At 41.1% G+C, this 22,589-nt stretch overlaps 1 protein-coding gene across 2 annotated transcripts in view; it reads left to right on the forward strand.

Moving 5' to 3' along the window:
- Window positions 1-22,589, forward strand: part of LOC111871824 (vesicular glutamate transporter 1) — a 137,037-nt gene that overhangs the window by 108,135 nt on the left and 6,313 nt on the right. For both annotated transcript variants that reach the window (XM_023865188.2, XM_033754433.1), the window contains exons 4-12: window positions 3,444-3,485; window positions 4,384-4,556; window positions 7,541-7,605; window positions 13,693-13,811; window positions 14,784-14,898; window positions 17,816-17,990; window positions 20,219-20,508; window positions 20,982-21,225; window positions 21,989-22,116. In XM_023865188.2, the coding sequence (XP_023720956.1) occupies window positions 3,444-3,485; window positions 4,384-4,556; window positions 7,541-7,605; window positions 13,693-13,811; window positions 14,784-14,898; window positions 17,816-17,990; window positions 20,219-20,508; window positions 20,982-21,225; window positions 21,989-22,116 (1,351 nt within the window). The remainder of the gene's footprint in view (window positions 1-3,443; window positions 3,486-4,383; window positions 4,557-7,540; window positions 7,606-13,692; window positions 13,812-14,783; window positions 14,899-17,815; window positions 17,991-20,218; window positions 20,509-20,981; window positions 21,226-21,988; window positions 22,117-22,589) is intronic.

Raw genomic sequence — 22,589 nt, forward strand, 5'->3', positions numbered from 1 at the left:
AAGTTGATCCAAAATATTGGAAGAATTCTATCGGACTGCACGGTGTGAAATACGAGTAGCTGGAAATAGTTCTTTCAACAGTCACTATAGTTGTAATATCTTCTCAAGGTGGATTTAACAAGATTTAAATTAAAATTTTCACAAAATTTAGAGTTCCGAAGGATGAATTTAAGAGTAGGATAGCCGAATATGATGAATCCGAAAATGACAGTCGTTCAGAGGCCTTCCAATTCGTGAGATCTTGGTTTCAAATATCGGCCCGGAAACCGGAATTCCTATATAAGTGTTTTTTAATAATGTTTTCATAATTATGCCAAGAACATTTCGTAATAATTAATCAAACCAGAAAGTGAATACCTCATACATATCTAACACTGTTACGTCGCCTCCTCTTTCTTGACTTCTGACCACAATTTTGTGTACACATTTCATTCTTGCATGCGGGTACCTTCAAAATATGCAACAGGAATAACAAACTCCGTTGCCTTTAGTCCGCAAGCGAACTGTACCGACTGAGAGACCGCCGCTTGTCGGCGAAGTTAGTGCCAACTTTAGCGGACAGAGGGTGTCGCATGGTCAGCGCAACGGATTCCCACGGCCGTTAATCTCGGTCTTCTAGACCGGACACAACAGGAGTACCACTGATTATACACACTGTAGTGTTAGACAATATTTCGAGTTCGATATACAGGGTGTTACTGAAACGTGCGGACAAATTTGGACACGGGTAACACGTACCAAAACAGGAAAAAGAGATGTCTATATCAACACATGTCTGGAGAATTTTAATTTGTGAGTTGTGAAAGCGTACATTCATATTAAATTCTCAAAATATCCGCCATGACACTCTAGACACGTCTCGACATGGACCGCCGCATCTGTTCAGAGATGCCGGGGCAGTTGTTGAGGAGCTTCATATACACAAGGGTTTTTAAGGATCCCCCACAGTTAGAAATCCAGAGAATTCAAGTCAGGTGACTGTGGAGGCCATGCAGTGTATCCTCCTCTACTTATCCATCGGCCATGACAGCCGTTACTGAGAACATCTCGCACAGCACGGAGCAGCAACATGCATGTACCACATTCGTACTCTGGCTGTCACTGGTACACCTCCCAGTAGCTCTGACAGATCTTGTGAGGGGAAATCTCGGTAGTGCTTGCCTGTAAGCGTATGGGCCCACCAATCACCAGACAGACATTTTCAGCACATATTAGAGAAGAAGTATTTCAGCTGTAACTCAAAAAATAAATGTTTCTGGACATATCTTCTTGCTTTGACACGTGGAACTGGTGCCCAAAATTTGTGGGCACATTTAGATACATCCTTTATATCTACTCTGCTGAGAGAGCGCTATATTTAGATTAGGCAGGTAGGGAGAACAGCTTGTTATCTGTACCGCAAGGAGCTTCATTTGATGACGCATATTGTTTGCATGACGTCACTAAAAGAAGTTCTCGGTATACGGTTGATGTGTAATAAACACTGCTCTGTGTACAGAGCGGAGGAGTAAATGCTGTGGAATTAATAATACTCTCAAGAATCAATTAATAAATTTACATGAAATATTTATTCATTTCGTAATTGAGCTAGAGGAAGTAAGTTTACAATTTAACTCATAATTGGCAGAAATATTAACCCCCCTTTGCTTTCAGTGTACCGAATGTGACGCCTTAGGATTCTTGCACCAAAACCGGCACAGCCGAAGACACCGGCTCATTGTTAATCATAATTATGTTAATAAAATTATCGCAACTAATGAACTAAAGTTCTAACCGCGTAATTATGAAGCGTAGTGCTCTTGAATTGACACTACCAAGCCACACGGTGTGACATCCAAGCGGATAATATTGTTTATATACACAGCTGTGAGACCCCCAAAACAAAATCCGTCACTCCATGTCTTTCGGGTCTGATTAAATGATGGCCAATCAATATTTGCAAGCGATAAAACAACTAACTACATTTTCTAAGAAATAATCTCTCTTTATATTAAATTCTATGATCTATATATTTCGGTTTATGTAGAAATATAGGGCCCCTTTACTGCCTAGATTCTCATAAATACTGTATAAGGGAGCCATTAATAACGAACCAGTGACAAGGAAGCAACCCGCACTCCCTCCTCTTCCCCCTTCCCCCAAGAGTGTGGCAATTATAGTTCTCTTACAAATAAAATTTCCATTGCAATCGAAGTGCTCCAGTAGTGAGAAGATACTGGTTGGGTCTTCGCAGATGAATTTATGACTCAGTTCGTGAAGAGCCTGTAATGAATGTAGCGCCATAGGAGCTTAAAGAGTAGTTTAAATTGTTGTAAACTGGAACTCATGCAACACTAATTGGGAATTCAACAAGGATTGTATACATATAACTTCCTCTGCTTTCTCCTGTATTCATTTTCAGTCATGAGTGTTATCGAATGAGACATCGAGACCGATGTCTTAAGCTATCCCCCATGAATACAATGCAGAAACAGTAAATCGTAAACCGTCTTCGTTATATAGTATATTTTACCTCACATATCTACGTGAAAATGTATCAATAATCTTAATAATTTTTAATAACCTTAAAATATTCGAAAGTAAATTGTTATATGTAAGAAATAAAAAAATTTTGGTAGGGAAGATATTCGAGGAATGCTTACTGCTATTCATTCCTGAAACTTTTCTCTATTCTTCTGTTGTTTAGTAACGTGAGAAAATTACATAAAATTGTAGTTCTGCCTCTCTTTTCGTATGAAAATTTCTCTCTAAAATTAAGCGAAAAATATAGATTGAGGATGTGCTATCAGAAGAGGAGGATATTCGGACCAAAGAGGAGTAAAATAGAAAAATTCCGGAAAACGTTTACATAACGTTGGGTTTCATAAATTGTATTCCTCGCCAAATATCATTGGAATGACAGGATGAAAACCAATGTAATTTGCAGGGTATGTAACTTGCATAGAGAGAAGATAAATGCATACAAAGTTGTGTAAAGATAACCCGAAGGAAACAGTCTACCAGGAAGATCTAGACATACGTAGGAGAATAATAATAAAATATACTCTATTCGTACATGTATGAATTTATTTATAAAGAACTAATTTTGTGGGATCTAACGTCGTGTAGTCCGGTAGAATTTTACCGATATTTTCGAGGAACTCCACTACTTCCATCTTCAGGATAGACGAGCAAGGCAGGCAAGGAAGTACCCAAAAACAAGCAGCAGCTATTTATTTCCCGCAGTTTGTCTGGCTTACTTTTCAGCCCTGATGATGTAGGCAGTATTTTTCTTCAATAAGCCACCGAACTTCTAACAGACTTCACGGTTTCACATCCCGTAGGAAAGTGCTGTTAATTGTCACAGCTGTGATGACTCCAAACAAAACAACACTGAAACGTTTGAAATGATTTTAATTATTTTTTAATGTCGTTACTAATAGTTTGTTTTCTGTATTTTTCAGTAATATCCGCTATGAGGAATTCGAAATGCCCTCGAAGCTCGGGTAAGTGTTCACACCATTTGCATTCCGATTTTAATAAAACAGAACTGGCTCCTTAAAGTCAGTCAAAATTTTCTTTGAGGCCACGTCATCATCAGATAATGACGTAGATGTTACGTCATATTTAGAATGGAATGACATACGATGGAAATTGAAGCCCACATATAGAAGATCTTGTTGAATACAAAGGAATTTTATTCCGTAAATCTTCTTCTGGGCTGAGGGTGTGACGTACATTCAGGGTTGGTTTAGACGGTGTTTAGTGTCGGACATTTTAATTACCATTTAGAACTGATAAAGGATTGCAATTCTAACCAACAAGCAAAAAAAAAAAAAGACGCAAGTATGAATCAATGATTGCACGATGAACTACTGGAGATGCTGACCATTTAAAAGCTGAAAGGTACAAAGCTACTCAATTCCATTTCTTTGTATATTTTATGTGTTTTCTTTCATTTGTCTTCTCATTCCTTTTCTTTTTCCATGTTTTATTTGTTGCGTATGTGTCGGTCCTTCTGCTTTCTTTGTCATTTGTTTATTACTTTCTTTCACCCCTTTTCAGTGTACTGTCTCCTTCTTTCTTTATTTATTTTGTTGTTCTCTCTTTGTTCATTCGCCTTCGTTTCTTCCTCTCTGTGTCAGGTCGCTTTGCCGTTTTCCCCTTGTTCTTTCTATCTCTGCTTCGTTAATACACTTCTAACTTTATTTGTTTTCTTCGTTATATTCCATTCTTCGTATGTTTGTTTTGTTCTTCCCATGTTTTTTATTTATTTCATTATTTTTTATTCTTTCCGCCTTGTTTATGTGTATACATTGCACAGTCTTTCCTTCTTTATGATGGCATTTCGGGATGACTGCGCACGCGCTGGGACAGTCTATGTTTTGTGTGTTATGCCCGCAGTTACAGCAAATCTGAAGATGAGAAGGGCTTCGTCGGGGGCGAGGGGGAACTGGGCACGCCGGAGTCCCTGCCGGAGCCGGAGAGACCGCCATTAAGACACATCGACAAGTACGTCCGGCCGGAATGTCCGTGCCTGAGTAAGCGTTACACCGTGGCAGTTCTCACGTGTGTAGGTACGGCACTAGCATAGAAATGTGGTTGTGGTTCAGATACGATGGAATATAGGAGTAGCATAGAAATGCAGTTGTGGCTTAGGTAATAAGGAATGTAGTAGTAGCATAGAAATGTGGTTGTGGCTCAGGTACGAAGGAATATAGGAGTAGTATAGACATATGGTTGTGGTTTAGGTACTAGGGGATGTAGTAGCAGCATAGAAATAAGGTTTTAGTCCAGGTACGAAGGGATACAAGAATAGCATAGAAATATGATTGTGGTTCAGGTACGAAGGAATATAGGAGTATTATTATACACATATGGTTGTGGTTCAGGTAATAGGGAATGTAGTAGTAGCATAGAAATATAGTTTTGGTCCAGGTACGAAGTAATGCAGAAGTAACATAGAAATATTACTGTGGGTCAGGTACGAAGGAACATAGGAGTAGCATAGAAATATGGTTGTGGTTCAGGTAAGATGTAATGCAGCAATTTCACAGAAATGTGGTTCTGTTTTGGGTAAGAGGGGATGCAGGAGTCGCATAGAAATATGGTTGTGGTTTAGGTACTAGGGAATGTAGTAGTAACATAGAAATATGACTGTGGTTCAGGTACGAAGGGATGCAGGAGTAGCATAGAAATATGGTTGTGGTTTAGGTACTAGGTAAGGTAGTAGTAGCAGCATAGAAATATGGTTTTTGGTCCTGGTACGAAGGGATGCAGGAGTAGCATAGAAATATGGTTGTGGTTCTGGCAGGAAGTATGCAGGATTGACATAGGAATATGACCGTGGTTTAAGCACGACTAGGTTAGATTCCGGTATCTATATTATCATCCAAAATTTCAGTGTCTTTTATCGCATACTGTTACCACCTGCAAGTACGCACAACTGCCATATTGAAATTGTTAATATCTGGAAATTAAAAGGTGCAAAGTGGAGGGGCCACTGGTGTTGTACTGTTCACGCAATAAAAAGTTCATGGACGCACGTCAAAGTTATTATGGAGGGACACACTGAAAGAGGGCGCACAGACGTGATACCAAACGCTTATCTCGTGTCACGAAGCTATAAAAGTTGGACTGAAATCTCTCGTAAAGCCAAAACGCTCTAGAAATATACTTGAGAAGTGTTTGGTTTGAATCTCGACTGGGATAACAGAGGATTTTGGTGCCTTTTTCTTGAGCCTCTTCTGGTAAATTCCTTCTAAGTAACACCCAATCTCCTCTCCGAAAGATACCGGGGTCTGTTTCCTTGGGGGTAAAGCGGCCGGGGCATGAAGCTGACCACTCAACTCCATGTAGTGCCAAAGTCAAGAATGGTGGAGTTATACTTTCACTACCGCATACGTCTTCGTGACATGATTCTTAATTAATTAAACACAGGGACAATTTTTCCTTTACGTCTACCTTGCATCCACGGAGCAACAGAGTAAAGAGATTCATAACATCCATTTTGTTGTAATCTTGTTTGTGCCATGTCAGTACCTAGATTTTATAACATAGAATGGAAACAGATGATTAATGAATTGCAACGGTTTTGGATGGAAGCGATATGGCCATTTCTGTGTGTCATCCCTGCTTTTGCCTAGAGCGAACGAAGGAACTCATGAAAAAACTTCCAGTCATAAAGGATGAATATCTCGGCCGAGATTCGATCCGGACACATCCTGAATATAAGTTTAGGGCGTTATTGCTCTGCCATCCAGCTCAGACGAAAACATATTTTTGATAGGAAATATTTCGGACGAATATTCTCACTCAAACTTCAACTACTGTTTAAATGAGGACAGTGAAGACTTCCGAAATGTTTAGTGCCCTTCCACATGGTGCCATAAACCGAAAGATAGAGGCATGAATTACAGATATATTGGTCATTTTTCTGTAAATCTTATACTGAATAATTTCAAAGCGTATAAAACACTCGAAATCACAAGGTTTTGGGGCTTTGTCCAACAGTCCGGTATTCTAGAAACCAGAGAACACAAAGTTTCGGAAACTGGGTCTGCTTCCGTTCTCAGGTGAAGGGGCAGACACCTGCTCTGTTGAGTCCCTTAGAAAGACTTAAACTTAATCACGATGGACGAAGTTTAAAGACTCAGTAATTTTGAGTGTAACATTTTGGATGTTCTTGCAGAAATTACGTGCAGTGTTTCCGGGAAAAATCCGTACGTAACAGCCCATATTTAGGTAAAAGGGAAGAGACTTTCGCTTGAGCATTGTCGTGCCTATGGAATCGATAAAATATAATTTCATGACAATTTTATAAATTTATATTCAAATAATATTCTATGTAATTAAAATGACAGTGCTCAGAATTCACCTGACAGGCCAAATCTCTGCATATTAAATATATGTCCCCTAATAATATAAAGTTTTAGGAACCTATTCAAATCTTGTATTCCTGAAGATGGTATGTATGTAAAATTGAAGGTAAATTTGTCCCTGTGTTTAACTAATTAAGCATTACGCCATGAAGACGTGTGGGGGGGGGTGGATATATAGATCCATATTTTCTTGACCTCGGCATTAGCTGGAGGTGAGTGGTCAGTTTCACGCCCCGGCGCTTTATCCCTGGGGAAAGAGCCCCAGGTACACATTGGATAGGCGATTGGGTGGACCCCAGAGCCGGCATGGACAATTTGGAGGAGAGAAAATTCTTGAACCTACCGGGGCTCGAACTACGACTCCTCAGTTGTCCAGCCCTTAGCCAGTCGCTATACCGACTACGCCGGCTCAGTGGGATATATGTACTGAAATAAATCGCTTTCTTCGTAAAATGTTGAGAAACACGCTTTTAAACAGAAATTTAATATGTTTCTGTTAATTTTGAGCAGTATACTGCAACACTACACAATAGACAGAATTCCTTGTGCGGACGGTCTCTATGTGTCCATTATGATACAGCGGAATTTCTTAGAATGAGTGCACAATATTCGTAAACGAAAGAAAGTGTGTGAAGTACTGTAATCCTACGTCACTAACGAAAGAAATGTCTTCTACGCAGGTTTCATTATCTCTTTCGGCATGAGGTGCAACATGGGAATGGCAAAGCTGCAACACGGCAATAAGGTAAGCAACTCCTCATCTTAAATTTAAGTCTTGGCCTACTCCGGCTTTCAGGCGTCATGTGAAAATATTTTAAGAGGCTCCGGGTTGAAATCTCGACCAGGAGACCTGCTATTCTTACAGCAGATTTTCGTTGTTTTACTCAAGTCCTCTAATACATTATTACATTGCATTATGCCACAGCTACTTCCATTTACAGCCATTTCAGTGCATACTGTACCAATCATTTCGTCATTGAACGCGGTTGATCTGTGATATTGAAAATATCTTTGGATATACCATGAGAATAAGTTGTCTCACTGGGGATCGGACAACATGATATAGAATTACTGAGTTTTGGGACTTTTTGTATCATCCAGCTATTCTAGAGAATACGAAACACGACGTTTCGGAAACTGGATCTCTTTCCGTGTGAGAAGACACATACTCAGTTGGGCCCCTTAGAAAGAGTGACTGAGTTATCTCTTTTTAAGGGGCCCAACTAACTAGGTGTCTTCTCACCTCTTTACCTGAGGACGGAAACAGATCCAGTTTCCAAAACGTCGTGTTTTCTGTACAGTAGAATACCGGATGATGGAAACAGTCCAAAAAGATGAAATAGGTTTAATTTTTCGTATTTATAAATCACTGTACCTTTCTTTACGATGGTTTTAAGATATTTTTGGAATTCTTGATCGATATCATCTTCTGCCCCAACGGAAACAGTGATCACCAGTAATGCTCGAATCAGGAAACTTCGTGTTGAAACATAATTGCCTATTTTTACTGAGTTCTTTGAAAGTGATCGAAAAACATAGGCCTTGACCGAAGGAACAAGCCAACTATATACCTCTCCTGGATAAGAAAAATAACAGAAATTAAAGGAAAGAGAATTATATATCAGTTATTATTATTATACAAAATTAAAATAAGTTTAGAAATATTCTTATATTCTTAACACTCCAGTGCGATCAGCAGAAACAGTCTTAGACGTTTCATATCCTGAGTAATGCCGCCGTTAACGAAACGACGGAACATTCTGATGCACTACTTTCACCCGAAGAGTGAAAATTAAATTCGTCCCTGTGCTTAATTAATTAAGCACTTATTTGCTCCGTTGCCTTTATTCCACAAGCGAACTATACCGACCGAGCGTCCGTCGCTTATCGGCGAAGTTAGTGCCAACTTTCTCGGACAGAGGGTGTTGTGTGGTCAGCGCAACGAATTCCCACGGTCGTTAATCTCGGTTTTCTAGGCCGGAAAGTAAGCACTATATCATGAAAACATATGGAGAAATGGAGGTATAGCTACATAATTCTTGACCTCGGCACTAGTTTGAGTCTAGTAATCAGTTTCACGCCCCGGCTAATTTACCCCCACGGAAATCGCCTCCGGTACTCGTTGAATAGGAGGCTGGCCGGTCCCCAGATTCCTTGTGGACGCTGTGAAGGAGAGAAGAATTTTGCTTCTGCCGGAAATAGAACCCCGGCCGTCCGGCCACTACATCAACTTAGGTACCCGGGCTCCCTAGCCTTTGGAACAGTTACAGTAATAAAGAAATCGCTATTATTGTTCTATGCCTCTTTTTATAAAAGCGGAAGTGAAGTCCGTTTGTAAAAGGAAAATGGAGGGATGACTGAATGGAATCAGAATTACAAATGCTCTCACGGCATGACGCCTCTCCCACCCCTTTACAACGTGCTGCTGTTAGGGGATGAAGCCAGCCAGAGTATCAGCCCTCGATGGTTCTCTTACAGTGTGATTCGTAAATTTGTCACCTCCTCACAGTGGTATGTCGTGAGATATAAACAATTTTATGCCTGGACCCTGTGTCGCACATTAAGAAAAGTGAGAATATGGCAAGAAATGGCGGGGTAGTGGTTGTAATTACATTATTGTGGTGGTGTACTGTAACTAAAGCCCTGCTGTAACCAATACACACCCAGCCGCAGTCGCAGAAGCTTACTGCGGGCCTTCGCCAGCATAATTAGTCGTGGTGTCCGGCCACATCGGGACCCATACATCATATTTGTGTTCACTTCTGTAAGCCCTACTATCTTTGGCGTTGGGCTTCGACTTCTGGAAGAAGAGGGATTGATCTTTCTAATTTGGTCAGCCGTTCTTCGCCGTTATTGGCTAAAAGTTACACGGCATATATGCAGTAAATACACTACGCACATTCCTCGCTATACGGAGACATCTGTCAATGCATGCTTTTGTAACATATTGTATCATAATTAATACAGCATACCCTACACAGCTTATCCCAGTTAATAGAATGGACCAGTCCACTGAGCATGCTGTTGGGAACGACCAGGACTAAGAAACTGGAAGGCATCTGACCTGTAATGTGTCTAGCCCGTGTGGAGGCGGTTTCAAATACCTCCACAGTAGCTTTTACTGGGGGATATAAATACGGGAGAGTTGAGTCTCAAACCTGAGACAGTAAAGTACGGTCATGAGTCTCGCGGGACTGGGAACCGAGAATGACTTCGCTGGCGAGGACCAGTAGCAATTGTAAACGACAGATCCATCCTCTCGTCAGAAAGGATATTGCTTAAGGTTCAGTTGAAAGAATTGTTGGTCGTGAACCCCAAAAGTGTTTGGCGCCAAGACGAAGTGATTTGGGTTAAGCCTCCAGTCGTAAAGTAACTCTGACTCTGGCTCTGTAATTTGTCTTGTAGAGGTACAGTAACATCTGACACTTCTTTTTTGGCTTCCTACGTTACAAATAGTTATAGAAACGAGCATAGGCTGCTCTGTCCTATGAAGGAACTCGAGAAATGTGGAATGGATTTTAATAAAGATTTGATATTTGGAAATCTTACTAAACCTTTTCAACTCTGATTTTGGTTACATTCTAGTAACGGTTATATGAACACATACGTGCACATCTGCACAGATCTCCATAACTTAACCATGTGTACCTCGTTACATATATATCAAAACGAGAAATGTACCGAACGAACATTACAGAAGACAGAAAGACGTACATTTTGTATTAAGTGTTTATTTTCCTTAAGCCTTAACTCTTTTGAGGCAATTAAACATATTTCATAGAAATTAATTCAGTAGTTATGTAGCTGTTATATGCAATGAGACAGACAGACAGACAAGCTGATAATCACAATTTAGTTGCTTTCCAAGCATAAAAAATGGAAAGAAGAAATAAAGATAGGCTAAGAAAAAAGAAGAAAACGAAGGCTAAAAAAGACAGAAATAATGAATGAATAATAAATTATTTTGGTAGTTTTGAATTTAATCAAATTCCATTTGTCTAAAAACATGTCTTACTGAACTCCAAGACGAAAAATAATATATCTCAAATCGCAACTCGGCTGTATGCTATCTCGATTCAAATGTTATGAAGCAGTTTCACGGATGAATAAAAAGTAGGCTAGGAGCTCGTCATCTGTGCTTTCCTATAGCTGAAAGTCCTTTCAGTAACTTCCATTGACAATGAATAGCAACGGCTAATGGCGCATTTGCAGCTCCATTCTTCGGATCGTGACGTCACTTCCTGTTGCTCACGTCTATCTCTCTCTCTCTCTTTTTGAATGATTGCAGCTTGAAGTCAAACACTTCTCAATCAGATCTCTCCTTCAAGTAATTCAGCTACTCTTTCCTCCCACGGCTACCGATATATTACTCATTTTCAAGTTGAAATGGAATAGAAAGAGAGAAAATTCAATTTAGACTGAAATTAAATTGTAATATAGAAATTTTCAGGCCACAGGATATGAGTTTTAAAGATATTTTGAGTTTATTCCGCCGCCTGTTTTTGTTGCCCAGTCGAAACAGAATTCAGGTAAATATTCTGCTTGCCTGTGTTATGATACCGTTTAATCTGGTAGGTTGTTAACGACATAATGTCTTAATCTTCAAGTTAGATTTTGTAAAGTTTATGTGATTTACTTTATAATGCCGTCAGTATGTTACATTATATAAGTAAATTGTTAGGATGATTCGTGAAAATGAATTGGCAGGGATTTAAGAGATATAGATAGTGGTTTAATCTAAACACTATCCAAGCTTTTGCCTCAAGGAACTGAATAGTACCACGAAAAATCTCAAGATAACCGGTGTTCGGGTCGAAATTCGAAACAGACACTTCCCAGATACAAGTATACAGATTTACCGCTGCAGCAACATGTTCATTTTCAAGGTAGGGGAACATGACACCATGAAGGTGGAGACATTATTTTCTCCCGAAACGTTGGTAAACACGTACCAGACTAGACGCTCTAAACAACAAACCCGTAATATGAATCTTCGTTTAAGTGAGAACTTTATATTTCAAGAAAAAGTGAGTTATATCACATTCCTGTCTTCACATTTTTCGTTTCCGAAACGAAAGGAGGCAAAAACAATAAAGAACTCCTTCGAGGCGAAATGTGATATTCCCAAGGCCGTGGATATGACGCAGTATTGGATAGGAGAACACTCTGAAAATAGAAGCAGCACATTCTTACGGAAGGAAAAAAATCATCAACTACCAGTAAATTATACGAAGTTATCTGGAATCTGTTCACTGCGCATTCGTCAAATACAATATTATTAGACAAGAGTCAACACAACAGACTCGTAATAAATGAACCAATATTACTTTACTAATATTTGTTCATTAGCCTGTTACGGTAGCCGAGCGGTCTAAGGCATGTACTGTCTTCGCTCGCTTGGAAGCCGGGATCGTGGGTTGGAATCCCACTCAGGGCATGGATGTTTAGTTTGGTGTGTGAGTTTTTCTATGTTTGTCTACAGGTAGAGGCCTTGCGACGAGCTGATCACTCGCCCAACGAGTCCTACCGTATGTGTAAGATCTAGAAAAACCGAAGTGAACGGAGTTCATGGAGGTAGGCCTAGGCCCACTGGGGCTGTAGTGCCAAGGGGAAAAAAAATTGTTCATTACGTTAATTTGCTACATGCTTCGATATAGCTGGGTCATTATCAGGAAAATATTCACGAAATGAATGTACTACTCGTATTCAACTGTATTGCTAAAGTTGGTCCTTATTGGTGATCATGAACATAAATTTCATTTCGATTCTTGTGCTTCGTTACATCTGAATATTAGTCTTAAAATGTTAAAAGGTATAACTCAGAAGTTAAATATTAAAATTGAATTATAATTTGTTGATGAACTATGATGTATCGTAGAATAGAAGGGTTTTCTGGGAGTCTACGTCTTCTTTAATTATTATGTGCCCATATAACATGCCAGTTTTCAACATGTAAGTGGTGAATGTTCTACTTTTTTGTGCCGTGAGTGACGGTGGTGTATGTTGTATTGTGTTCTGTATAGGGTACGGTGTTAAAGTTATTGTGTATGTTGTGTTCTGTATATGATGCGGTGTTAAAATTGTTGTGTATGTTGTATTGTGTTCTGTATATGGTGCGGTGGTAAAGTTATTGTGTATGTTGTGTTGTGTTCTGTATAGGGTGCGGTCGTAAAGTTATTGTTTATGTTGTGTTGTGTTCTGAATAGGGTGCGGTGTTAAAATTGTAGTATTCGTTGTGTTGTGTTCTGTATAGGGTGCGATGTTAAAGTTATTGTGTGTGTTGTGTTGTGTTCTGTATAGCGTACCATATCTTCTTGCTATTAGATAGCGGATATTCCCATTCTGTGGTCATGTTTGTGCACATAATAATTAAAAAAACAAGGCAGACTCCCAGAAAATCCTTCTACTCCACAATGCAACATTATAGAACGTCAAAAAAAATAATTTAAATTTTTAATTTCTGGTTTATAACTTTTTGCCTTTTAAGACTAATATTCGGTTATAACGAAACACAAGAATCGTAATGAAATTTATATTTATGATCACCAACATGGATCCACATCAGTAATATAATTTAATATTAGTAGTACTTTTCATGAATATTGCCTGATGCTGATCCAGCTGGATAGAAACATATAGTAAATTAACATAATAAACTAATGTCAATACAGTAATATTGGTTTATTTGTTACGAATTTGTCGTGTTAATGGTTCTGTAATAGTACTATATAAAACACAAAAACGGGATATAGACAATAATGACCTGCCATCATACAAACTTGCGGGTTTGAATTAAAGGCAAATAAAGTTTAAATATTTTCTTCTGTTTCAGACAGGTGTCTTTAACTGGACAGTTGGCGTAGAGAGTGCTGTTGATTCATCTTTCTTCTGGGGATATCTTGTTACTCAAGTTCCTGGTGGATTTCTGGCCTCCATGTATCCTGCCAACAGGTATATTCTCCGAAAATGTAATTCATTTCAACTGGCTCTGTGTATTAGCCTTTCATAATTCACTCAAATATTGCATCGGGAAGTTATGATAAGTTTCCTTGATCAATGAGTGCGGGAAGTAAAGTCTAAAGAGTTCTGACGATGGTGTATAAAACTCAGAATTACTGGGTTTTTTGGACTTCCTCCACTTTCCAATATTCTAAAAAACACGACGTTTCGGAAATTGGATCTGTTTACTTCCTCAGGTGGCGGGGAGACACGTGATCTGTTGTGTCCCTTACAAAGAGCTAACTACAATCACTGGAACAGGGACCCAACAGAGTGATTCCTAGCCAGCGAGTTCATTGGCCCCCTGACTGTTGCCTAGCAACGAGCTATAACATTCGTCCACTGAGACACATCTTCCATTATAGCACGTTGGAACGTGTTTACCGAGCCGTTGCCTAGAAATCCGTTACAATATACTAACTTTCATGTTTTACAGTAACCCAAATAGAGTGCCAAAGTTGAAGCCTTATACGTAAAGACAAAGGATGAGAAAGTGTACTGCCGGATGTGAGATAAGTATGGAGCAATGGTGGAATGATAATTAGCATGGGATAGTTGATGAAATTCGTAGTAAAACGTGCTTTGCCGTTACGACATCTATAATAAATCTCGTATTTATTTACCTGGGATTAAACCCGGATCTCCTCAGTAAATTCCTGGAATCTAACCTACTGAGCTATGATACGAAGTGTCCTTTTTCACAACCACTTTAATAATATCCCCCCAACAACGCCGACAAATTTTAGTGGTATTTCAGGAGGTTTCGCTGACATGTTATATTCTTTCTTCATATTTTCTGTGAGTGATAACAAGCCCTGTCTGCCTCACTTCCCACCTCTTTACCCTAATTGAAATAATAAAGTTACATGTACAGTCTCGCCAGGATTTTAGCATGAGCAGAAGCTGTACAATTCTCTATTACAGGATATTTGGAACCGCCATTGCAATATCTTCCTTCCTGAACTTACTGGTTCCTGGGGCAACGACGCTGAGCCCAACCCTCGTCATTATTGTCAGGATCTGCCAGGGTTTTGTGGAGGTGAGTGGTATGGGGCTCATGTTGGGTTAAGATAAAGGTAAATTGTCAAACCTTAATGCCTGTGGGGGAGGGGAGGTACAGGCCCACGAACTCTTAACCTCGGCATTGTATTAAGATGAGGGGTCAGTTTCACGTCCCAGCCTCTTTACCGCCAGGGAGAGGACACGTCCCAGCCTCTTTACCGCCAGGGAGAGGAACCCGGTACCCATCATACTGAAGATGTCAGTGGGTACCAGATGAAAATCTCTTGCCCTTTTCAAGAATCGAAACCGAATCCTTGGTCATTCTGCCCCTAGGCTCTTCACTTATTGAGTTATCCTGGCTAGGTGATGGTGGTAAAGTGTAAAGTTACCCCTGAGCTTAATTAACGAAACACCGTGTAGCGGCCGGCGTGTAAGGCTGACACCGCCATCTGTGTGTCAATTGTCTAACAAATGTGGGAGCTTCGATGTCTCACGAATTTATGGGCCTCAACGGCCTGTTACAGGAAACATTTTACTACCCCTTAAAGATGCGAGTGCAGGGGAGGTATCGCTCCAGCTTTCTTGACCTCGTCATTAGTTGGAGGTTAGTGGTCAGCTTCACGCCCCATCCACCTTACTCCGGAGGAAACAACTCTCAGTATCAATTTTATAGGAGGGTGTGTGGGCCCCAGAGTTGGTCTGGACTTTGAGGAGGAAGGAAAAATCTCTTGCCCTTGCCGGGCATTGAACTCCGAATCCGTGTACTGATTGTGGGGAAAGTGTAGTTTATTTAGCGACACTCTAAGTAACTCAGAATATAGCACTGAATAAGGTAATGACAGTGAATAATGAATTGGAAAGGATGTGGAAGGAAGTGCTGACGGCGTAATTAAGGTACAGTCCCAGGATTTACATGGAGGGACTTCAGAAAGTGAAAGAAACTTTATTCATTACAGTCGATGTCCCATTCGAGAATCGAATGGGACCGAGTACGAGTGATATTTAGACCAACCAGATCAATCAAAAATAGGTTGCTGATGCTAAATTTCGGTGATATATTTGAAACTAAAACTAAAACCTCCGTGGCTTTTAGTCCGCAAGCGAACTATACCGACCGAGCGACCGGCGCTTGTCAGCGAAGTTAGTGTCAACTTTAGCGATAGAGGGTGTCGCGTGGTCATCGCAACGGATTCTCACGGCCGTTAATCTCGGTTCTCTAGGCTTATATTTGAAACGCATTTGATTTTTTATACCTTGTTGAAGTAATTACCCAGAAAATATTCTCTATTATGGCCTCCCAAATGAAGTACACAAAAAGCAAAATTGCTAGACCTACATTTTCCTTTTAATACATGACAGAATGATTAATTGTGTGTATAATTGCTGTATATACAACAGAAGGTTCGTGCAACAGTGGCCTATAAACAAAGATTAACAAACTCCTCAGATACGAGCGAGGAACCAAGAAACATCTTAATTTATTCGCTAAAATTGTCAGGAAATAAAAGTTACTATAGAAGGGGTTTGCATTGGTAATTGGATTTAATGGACGCCTAAAAAATGTAACTACAAGTAACCATAACCGTTTCACTAGTTCACACAATTTATTGTTTACTAGAGCACACACTAAAGTGTTCTCAGCCTGCTTCACCTGTTGCCTGGTAACGGCTTCGAATGGCGGACATTCCCCTTTCTCTGGAGCCCAGAACTGCTCCCATGCCTCAGCTGCAGCAACTCTTGACTGGCTGTCTCCAGACTGATTAGCTTGCCACCCACCACGAACCGAGCAGAAATTATAGTCTTCTGTTGTTGTTAACGAGCCGTTGCGTAGTAAAGGCTGTTGTATAGTTGTTTTTTCGCTGTCGTTGCCTAGCAAGGGGATTATGTGCCATATTATACTTCTATACCTTTTATTTCCTTACTAATGTGGAATTGTATATTTGAATAAAAATTACGTTAATACACATAATATAAAGAGACAGAAGTGCCTTTCTTCGCCCGGGATATAGTTGCTTTGTTTATCAGTGTTTCAATACATGCCAGCTGAAACGTCAACGAAGGAATTCAAACAAAACAAAAACTCCGTGTCCTGTAGTCCATAAGCGAACTATACCGAGCGAGCGAGAGCCGCTTGTCTTCGAAGTTAGTTCCAACTTTAGCGGATAGTGGGTGTCGCGTGGTCAGTGCAACGAATCCCCACGGTCATTAGTTTCGGTTTTCTGGACCGGAGACTCTGTTTCCTTGAAATAGATCCTCATTTATCCTCCCGAGGCTGAGTTGGTCCTGTTCCAGACCCACTACTTCTAAGAAAATCTGGTAGCGCCCGGGAATCGAACCCGGGATCTCTGGATCTATAGCCAGGAACTCTGACCACTAGACCAGAGAGGCGGTCGACTTGGTGGTGGAAAGGAGGATAATACCCAGTTATTTGGTACTTGTGCATAATTATCAGGTCTTGGAGATGAATATGTAAAGTAACAGAAAATATCTTCACGTTCATAATATGAACGTTTAATATAGCGGGGTAATGTTTTAAGCTTAGGGCGATACTCGTATTTCAATGCGAGGTTTCCTCTATAGGAATATTTTAGTGGAGAGAAGATTCATTCTCTGCCATGAATTGAACCCTGTTCACCAAGCCAACTTCCCAGGCACGCGGTAGCTATGCTACAAGGTCGTGGGTTCCATTCCCGATGATGTCTTTGGATTCTTCAATTCATCTAATCCTTCCAGCCGCGCTCTGGCTCGACTCAGCCTCTAACAGAAATGAGTACCAGGAATCTTCCTGGGGTAAAGGGCGGCCGAAACGTAAGGCTGACAAATTTACCGCCATCTGTGAGCCAGTTCTAGAAAATGTGGGGGCCTCGAGGTCTCACATCCCTGTGGGCCTCCACGGCCGGTTACAGGGAAAGCTTTATTATTTACTGGTGACATAACGTGTGGGCATGCTTTAGGGTGTGACGTATCCAGCCTGTCACGGCATCTGGAGGTTCTGGGCTCCCCCTTTGGAGAGGTCCCGTCTCGCCACCCTCGCCTTCTGTGGTTCCTACGCCGGTGTCGTGCTGGGAATGCCCCTGTCTGGTCTCCTCACGGGAGGAATAAGCTGGGAAGCGCCATTCTACTTCTATGGTAAGTGTAAGAATGTCCACTCTGTAGATGGAGGCAGGAAATTCCTCCGAAACATTGGTAAATATCTACCAGGACCATAATAATATTCGTGTTAATGATTTGAGGTTATCACTTTGGTTAATTATCGATGTTGATTTTGTTCTTGGTACGGATGTGGGAGATTTGGTTAACGTTTCGGAGGTACATGTTACCTCGATCTTCAGGGTTGAAGTATGTAGTTTGGTGAGTTTCTGTACATGTAGTGTTGTGTTTTGAAAAGCAGCGGGAAAAGGGGAGACAAAGTGAGGACTGGTGCCCCTTCTAGATTGTGGAAATGTTATCGACGTTTCAGAGGTACATACTGTCTTCACCTTCAGGGTTAAAGCGTAGAGGCTGGTGAATGCGTGTACATAGTATTGTACTTTGGAAAGCGAGTGAAAAAATGAGATATAGAGAGGACTGTTGCCTGTCTGGATTGCGGAAAATATTGCCGACGTTTCGGAAGTATATTCTGCCTCCATCTTCACGGTTGAAATGCGTAGTTCGCTGAATTTCTGTGTATATATAAAATTATGTTTTGAAAAACACCTAGCGGAAAGGAGGAGATAAAATGGGGACTGTTGCCTTCTCTGTATTGTTGGTGATTCTGACGACGTTTCGGAAATACATGCTGCCTTCATCTTCCCATCTTCAAGGACTGCAACGTCGACCACATCTGTACGCTATACCAAACCTAGAACAAATCAGCTACAGTGAAATTCATAGTTCGCTTTGTGGGGGTTGGAGTCCAACTGGGTCCACTCGGCACGGCGGCCACTGATTGGGGCATATGGAATGGGCCCCAGGTGATTATGATGATGAAGAATTTGGTGGAATGAAGATTGGCAGTGGAAACAGAAGTACTCGGAGAAAACCTGCCCCATCGCCACTTTGTCCACCACAAATCCCACTTGACCAGATCCGGAATCGAACCCGGGCCGCCGCGTTGGGAAGCCAGCGACTAACCGCTTGAGCTACGGCGCGGCCCTAATTCATAGTTACTGTCGGGATAAACCAAGCCCCGAATCGGTTCCTAAAATCATGGAGTCAAATTCTTTTAGACTGATTTCCTCGAATTCAGTTGATAACGCTCAGCTCACCTGCTACGCTTTGGCAATCTCTCGTACTGAAACATAGACCCAGAGACATGCTACAATGATATGTCTTGCATTTTGCCTGATTCCTTTCAGAAATATTGGCTCAGCGCCATGAAAACAGCTCATGCACGTTAAAATTATCTTATCTGCATTTACTATTCGTAATCAGTCTTTACACTGTACTTTTTTTTCGTTGGCGCTACAGCCCTCATTTGGGCCTAGGTCTACCTCCATGAAACTCTCCGTTTCACTTCGGTGTTACTAGATCTTAGACATAGGGTAGGACTCCTTAGGCGGGTGATCAGCTCGTCGCAAGGCCTCTACCTGTACACAAACACAGAAAAACGCACACAAACATCCATGCCCTAAGTGGGATTCGAACCCACGATTCCGGCTTCCGAGCGAACGAAGACAGTGCATGCCTTAGACCGCTCCGCTACCGTGACCGGCTTACACTGTACATAGTCACTAAAAATTCTTAAGTTTTCCAAATTAAGTAATTAATTTTCGTCTTTCGAGGGCCCTTCCTGTACTTCACCATAATGGCTAAGAGAATGTAAAGTTGTCCCTCATCTTAATTAAACATCACTCCACGAAGACGCAGGGAGAAGTGGCAGTATATCTCCACCGTTCTTTACTTCGGAACTAGATAGAGGTTAGAGGTCAGGTTTACGCTTTACTCCCAGGTAGCAGCCAGCGGCGGTGCACATTGGGTAGGAGGCTGAGTGGGCTCGAGAACGGTCTGAATGCTGCGGAGAAGAAAAAATTATCTTGTCCCTGCCGATAACCGAACCCCTGACATCCAGCCCTGTAGCCAGTCGCTATACCGACTGAGCTTGAGGTTAAAACGGTTTTGTTGAAATTCCATGCATTTTATGTGCTCCAAGTTCTGCTTGCCTCTTGCTTTCGTTCTTAGCTTATTCTTATAACCTAAAAATTGAGGCGACATCTTCATCCGAAACATTGCTTGCTTTCAACGGACTACACGGTGTCATATATCTTAGAAAATAGAAATCTTCATAACCACTGTTGTGAGAACCTCAAATCCTACATAGTTTGACAATAGTTTTGAAGCAAGGACAGTCCAACACGATATGTGTTTTGTTGTTCCAGGCGTAGCGGGCCTCATCTGGTACATGTTGTGGCTGTGGTTATCCTTCGAGAGGCCATCGAAACATCCGACCATCAGCGCCAGAGAACTGATGTACATAGAGCAGTCCCTGGGACAGTCTGCGCAAGTCGCTATGCCCACAGTAGCAACCACTCCATGGCGTTCCTTCTTCACCTCCATGCCTGTCTACGCCATCATAGTTGCCAACTTCTGTCGTTCCTGGAACTTCTACCTCCTGGTCCTCTTCCAGGCCCAGTATCTTCACACCACTTTCAATTTCGAGATAGAAGAGGTGGGTTCATTTGTTCACTAAGTCCACTTGTTTACGTCTGTCATAACTCGGTTTATTTTACCAACCCCTGATAATAATGGTGAAGGTGTGGAGCAACTGGTGGAATGGAACTGGCAAGAGAAACCGAAATTACTTGCCCCAATGCCACTTTGTCACCACAGATCCTTACATGACCTGTCGTGTAATCGAACCCTGGCCCTCCCCTTTGGTCATAGACTAGTCTACATAAGCAATTCCTTGTTCTCCTTTGAAAACTTGGTATGCAGATTGAGACTTACCGTCTATAAAATAATCATCAAACTGAAAATCAGAGGCCAGGGCCCGAGGGGGCTGTAGAACCAGTGGAGAAACCTCATTCACTAGAATACTGAACGATGGACAAATTCCAAATACCCAGTTAGAACCCTTTATAAAGAAATAGTTGTAATTTTTTTTTTTTTAGATTTCATGAGTTTCCCATGCTGATGTCACAGACTGGCTTTGTCGGAGCGCTTCCTCACCTTCTGATGACGGTGATCGTACCCCTGGGAGGGCTGCTAGCGGACCACGTACGTAAGAAGGGAATTCTCACTACCACGAACGTACGCAAAGTGTTTAACTGCGGTGGTTTCGGCATGGAGGCGCTGTTCTTCCTCGTGGTGGCTTACGCACGATCGGCGATAACTGCCACCGCCGCTTTGACTATGGGCGTCGCCTTCAGCGGTTTCGCCATATCTGGTATAGTATCAGAGTCCACAAAGAAAAACAAATGATTGATATGAGATGTTATGTCCACAGACTCGTCATTAGTATGTAAGATTTGAGGTTTTCACGGCGGTGACTATGAAGAATGCCGCCTTCTGGGATGTGGCGCCGTGTAGATCTTGTGTCAACCCGACCTTCACGTCTGCAGCCACCTACTAACGCTGGTTTCTCGCTCGCGGATTTCTTATACCCTGAAGATGAAAGCAATACTTTCCTCTGAAACGTCGGTTAACACGATATCTACACGGCGCCATATCCGAAAAGACCCCGTTTTTCATGTCATTAATTTGTTTTATATATTTAAGTTGAGGTTCTGAAATTGGTAACTATCAAGTACGAGTATATACAATTTGATGAGTTGTAATGTTGTGTAGTTCAGAACTAAAATATTTTTTTACGTCTTCAACGTTCCCTTACAGATAATTTTCGAGCTTATGTTGGCTGTGTCCTATTAATTTCATGCTATCACTGGCCGAAATTTCCATTCACGTTTCGATTAGCTTTGCCCTTGACATCTGTTGGTGTATTACTTGGCTCACTTTTCTAACCTGAAGACAGAAGCAATATGTTCCTCCGAAACGTCGTGGTCTCTACAAATTACACGATATTACAACCCAAGTAGAAAATAAATTTTGTGAGCTTTATAACAAGGATATTTACGAGAAAAAATGTTATAGACGAAATATTTACACGAAAATCTCTAATAAAATTTTGATTTAAATGTTTCATGAAACAGGTTTCAATGTAAACCACTTGGACATAGCACCTCGCTACGCTAGCATATTAATGGGCATGTCTAATGGGATTGGAACCATAGCAGGTCTCATCTGCCCCATAGCAATTGATAACATCACAGAAGACAACGTGAGTAAAGCGAAGTATACCCGCATGCTTGGGGAATACCATAATTTCATACCCATGCGTATACTAAAGGTTTTATAGCTAATGTATTTATTTATTTATTTATTTATTTATTTATTTATTGCTTATTTAACGACGCTGTCCTTAGCTAAGTTTATGTACCGTGGAATGGTAGAAAAATGGTAAATTAACGATTTGGAAGGAAACTGTTGTGGCATAATTTGAGTTATCATCCCGGAAACTTCTATGAGAGTGTAAGAAGAACCACGAAGAACTTCAGTCAAGACAATCGGTCCCTAAATGACACACTCCCAATGCTACAGCACTGTAGCACACATAAAGTCTTCAAATCACACGTTAAATCTTCACAGGCCGACTCCTTGTACTCCTCTGTACCCCTCCAGCTTACTACTATCCTCTTGTATGGGTGCTTCTGCTTCTGTTACTGACTCGTAACTGCTCTGAATGGATGCTGT

This window comes from Cryptotermes secundus, unplaced genomic scaffold (genome assembly GCF_002891405.2).
Source record: "Cryptotermes secundus unplaced genomic scaffold, Csec_1.0 scaffold1242, whole genome shotgun sequence".
In the NCBI taxonomy this organism is placed as follows: domain Eukaryota; kingdom Metazoa; phylum Arthropoda; class Insecta; order Blattodea; family Kalotermitidae; genus Cryptotermes; species Cryptotermes secundus.